The 3,018-nt window shown below is 45.4% G+C and overlaps 1 protein-coding gene across 1 annotated transcript; it reads right to left on the bottom strand.

The window, feature by feature from the left end:
• Positions 1-210: 210 nt before the first annotated feature.
• LOC110931816 (SH3 domain-containing protein C23A1.17-like) lies at positions 211-2,495 on the bottom strand. Its single transcript, XM_022175191.1, has 3 exons — positions 1,960-2,495; positions 338-938; positions 211-252 (listed from the first exon to the last, which is right to left on the bottom strand). Exons 1-3 carry the CDS (start codon positions 2,493-2,495, stop codon positions 211-213), a joined length of 1,179 nt encoding a protein of 392 aa, XP_022030883.1.
• Between the last annotated feature and the right edge of the window lie 523 nt (positions 2,496-3,018).

The following is a 3,018-nucleotide window of genomic DNA, read 5'->3' as shown; positions in this document are numbered from 1 at the left end:
CCTCAAGAGCATAAGCGAAACGCAATACGAAAGCAACCTGTTGGTCAAGAGGAAGGAAACGAACATCTGAATCATGGGGTGATGCAAAAGGAGTGTGAGGTGCTGTATACAGAGTCTGGCAGGGGCATGGAGGATGTGGAGCTCTCCCCAACTCCTGGACATATCGTCTCAAGGCGTCCTGCTGTAACTACAGTGACGTGAGCGTGTCCTCTACAGAGTATCCGACATGGAATGGATGATAAGGGTCGGATACTGGCATAACGTGGGGTGATGACCATAGAAATGGCTCACTCATCGGGGCTGAAGCTGGGTGTGTAGTGTGTGGGGTAAATGCAACCTGTGAAGTGGTATGGGGAAACTGAGAAATGAAGGGTGCAGTAGATGACACAGGTGGAACAAAACCAGGATAAGGGATCTGTGGTAAGAACTGGCTATCTCCTGCCATAAATAGTGTGTGGCCGAAAGGCTGACTCGACGATCCCTCCCCAGGTGGTGGCGGAGGAATGTCCTGGAGAAAAGTAATCGGGAGATCGGTACGAGGGGCATCAGAAGTGGGTGGAGGAAACACCGGAATATCGAGTGGTGCAGTAACAGGTACGGTAGTGGGAGTGACTGGGACCACGTACGGAGGGTAGTCATCCTCCTCAGTCCACCCATTGCTGGTGTTAGCGTATCTCGGGTCAATGTGGGTAGCAAACGGTGCAAGGTCATCAAAAATCGCCATGGGATCGGGTATGGGTGCTACCTCTGGGGTCTCAATGGCTGGTGGTGCAACAGCGGGTGCATCAATGATAGGAACAGGGTCAAGGGCAAGAATGGGCTCTGGAACGACTGGAGCGGGCTGATGATCAGCAGGCATAACAGGAATCTGATCATCTGGGAGAACAGGAGCCTCAGCAGGCTGCTCCTCGTGGATCAACTCATCCCCAGAGGCGGAACTACAGGAGGGTCAGGAGGGTCAGTTGACCCTCCGGTCGGCCAAACTTTGTGTTTACCAGAGAATTTGACGGCAATGACGGGAGAAGCTTTTGTGTGTTTTGACCCCTCTAGATTATCTCCCTATAGTCTTTAAAGTTAAAAATCGAAGAGTGGGGTTGTTTTTGAGTTTTTCCGACTACGGCACGGCAGACAGGAAGCAATTGGCGGTGGGGATAATACACAGACAAGAAAGAAAGGAAGATGATAAAAGTGGTTGTAAATAATTAATTGCTAGTCAATATTGGTCCTATAGCCAATCAAATCCTTTTTATTTGTTTTATTGTTTTCCTTTTTACCACACAAGTTCAAAACGCATTAGTACAATGGTGTGTCTTTTCACCACCTGCCTCATGTTTTAAAATGTGGAAATTACAATTACCTAATCTATTAAATATATTATTTTAATTCAAGTAATACTTTGTCTGAAAATCATAAGTAAATTTGATCTTGATTATTGTACATATTATTATTATTATTATTATTATTATTATTATTATTATATACAAAAATCAAAGCATTAATAGTTAATTAAATATTTATAATGCCGACATATATATTATTGGAAGATGCATTGTTATGTCATGTGTAGTAGTAATACCACATAACCCCTTTTATGGATGGTTATATGATAAATGGAAAAAAAGTGAAATGTTGGGGGTTATAGGAGGGTTATATAACATGTGTATGCAGTGGGAGATTTATTAAGATATGGAGTTATATATGTATATATATGTGTGTGAGAGAGGCAAATGTACTCACCCCGTTATAATTTTCGTGAGACAACCTGGTTCAAGTGGTATAACGCCCCTCGGGGCGATGTGGGGAGGCGCCATAGGGCACTATGGAGGGGTTAGGCGTCATATAACCTTCCACTACGAAAGGTCTTAGCGATATAGTCTTGCCTAAGTCATTTATTAATGTACATCACTAATCGTAAAACGTTTATGTTACGACCCCCCAGTCTACAACTCCTGGTTCTACCACTGCTCGTCCCCTATCTCTATCTCCTCATCATCGTCAATACGAGGAATGTAACCGAATCCCAACGGTGGGATAAAGGAAGCTATCGACTCAAAAGAACCTGAGGCGGCCGAATCAGAATGAACCTCCATATCAGGAAGCTCAACCATGGGAACAATGGGATCAACAACTGGGATATCAACAAGCGGAACACCGTCCTCCATCGAGGCCCCACCATCCTGGTCTCCCTCCGGGGGACCCTCGATGAGTAGGTCGATGTCACCATCGGGTAACGCGTCGAGAGGTTGTTCCTCAAAGGGAACTGCAGCGAAGGGGAGATGGGCATGGATTGGAACAAGGGGTAGGTCCTCTCCTGGTGGGCCATCAGCTAGGGGTACGCCATCTCCGAAGATCGGTAGGGCAAACGGCTGGAAATCGTCTTCATCGGTGCTCGTGGTGTCTGAGGTGTAAACTCCCGAGTCGGTGGCCATCTCGTCATCAGAGGTACAGGCCATCGGGTCGCTCGCGTTGGATACTCCACTACCAGATGATGCCATGGTGTCTGTAACACAACCACAACATATGCACACAAATCAGGTAAGCATGTAAACAAATAACGATGAAATCATGTATGCATCCTAGTCTTCCCAGACTATCCCTCCCAATCTCTAAGACCGAACTTCCTAGTCTCTCAGACTACATCCCTGGTCTCTAAGACCAAACCTTTCCCAGTCTCTAAGACTCAAACTTTCCCCAGCCTCTAAGGCTAAACTTCCCCAATCTCTAAGATTGAACCCCTCAGTCTCTAAGACTGAAACCTCCCTCAGTCTCTAAGACTGATATAAAAATTTTGAAAAGTGTATTTGTGCCCTTTTGTTTGTAAAAATGTTTGTGCCCTGGATCTGGACTTTTAGTGTATGTAAATGTAAAAAAATGTTTGAAAACATTTTCGTGAGAGCCCTAGTGATCATAGTCTAGACTCGAGAATGAATCCTAGTTCGCCATGATCGAGGCTCTGATACCAAGCTGTCACACCCTGGCTTTTGCGGAAGCGTGGGTTTATTGGTGTGACTTCTTAAT

This window comes from Helianthus annuus, chromosome 3 (assembly GCF_002127325.2).
Source record: "Helianthus annuus cultivar XRQ/B chromosome 3, HanXRQr2.0-SUNRISE, whole genome shotgun sequence".
Taxonomy (NCBI): domain Eukaryota; kingdom Viridiplantae; phylum Streptophyta; class Magnoliopsida; order Asterales; family Asteraceae; genus Helianthus; species Helianthus annuus.
This window is presented reverse-complemented; position numbering and strand designations above follow the sequence as displayed.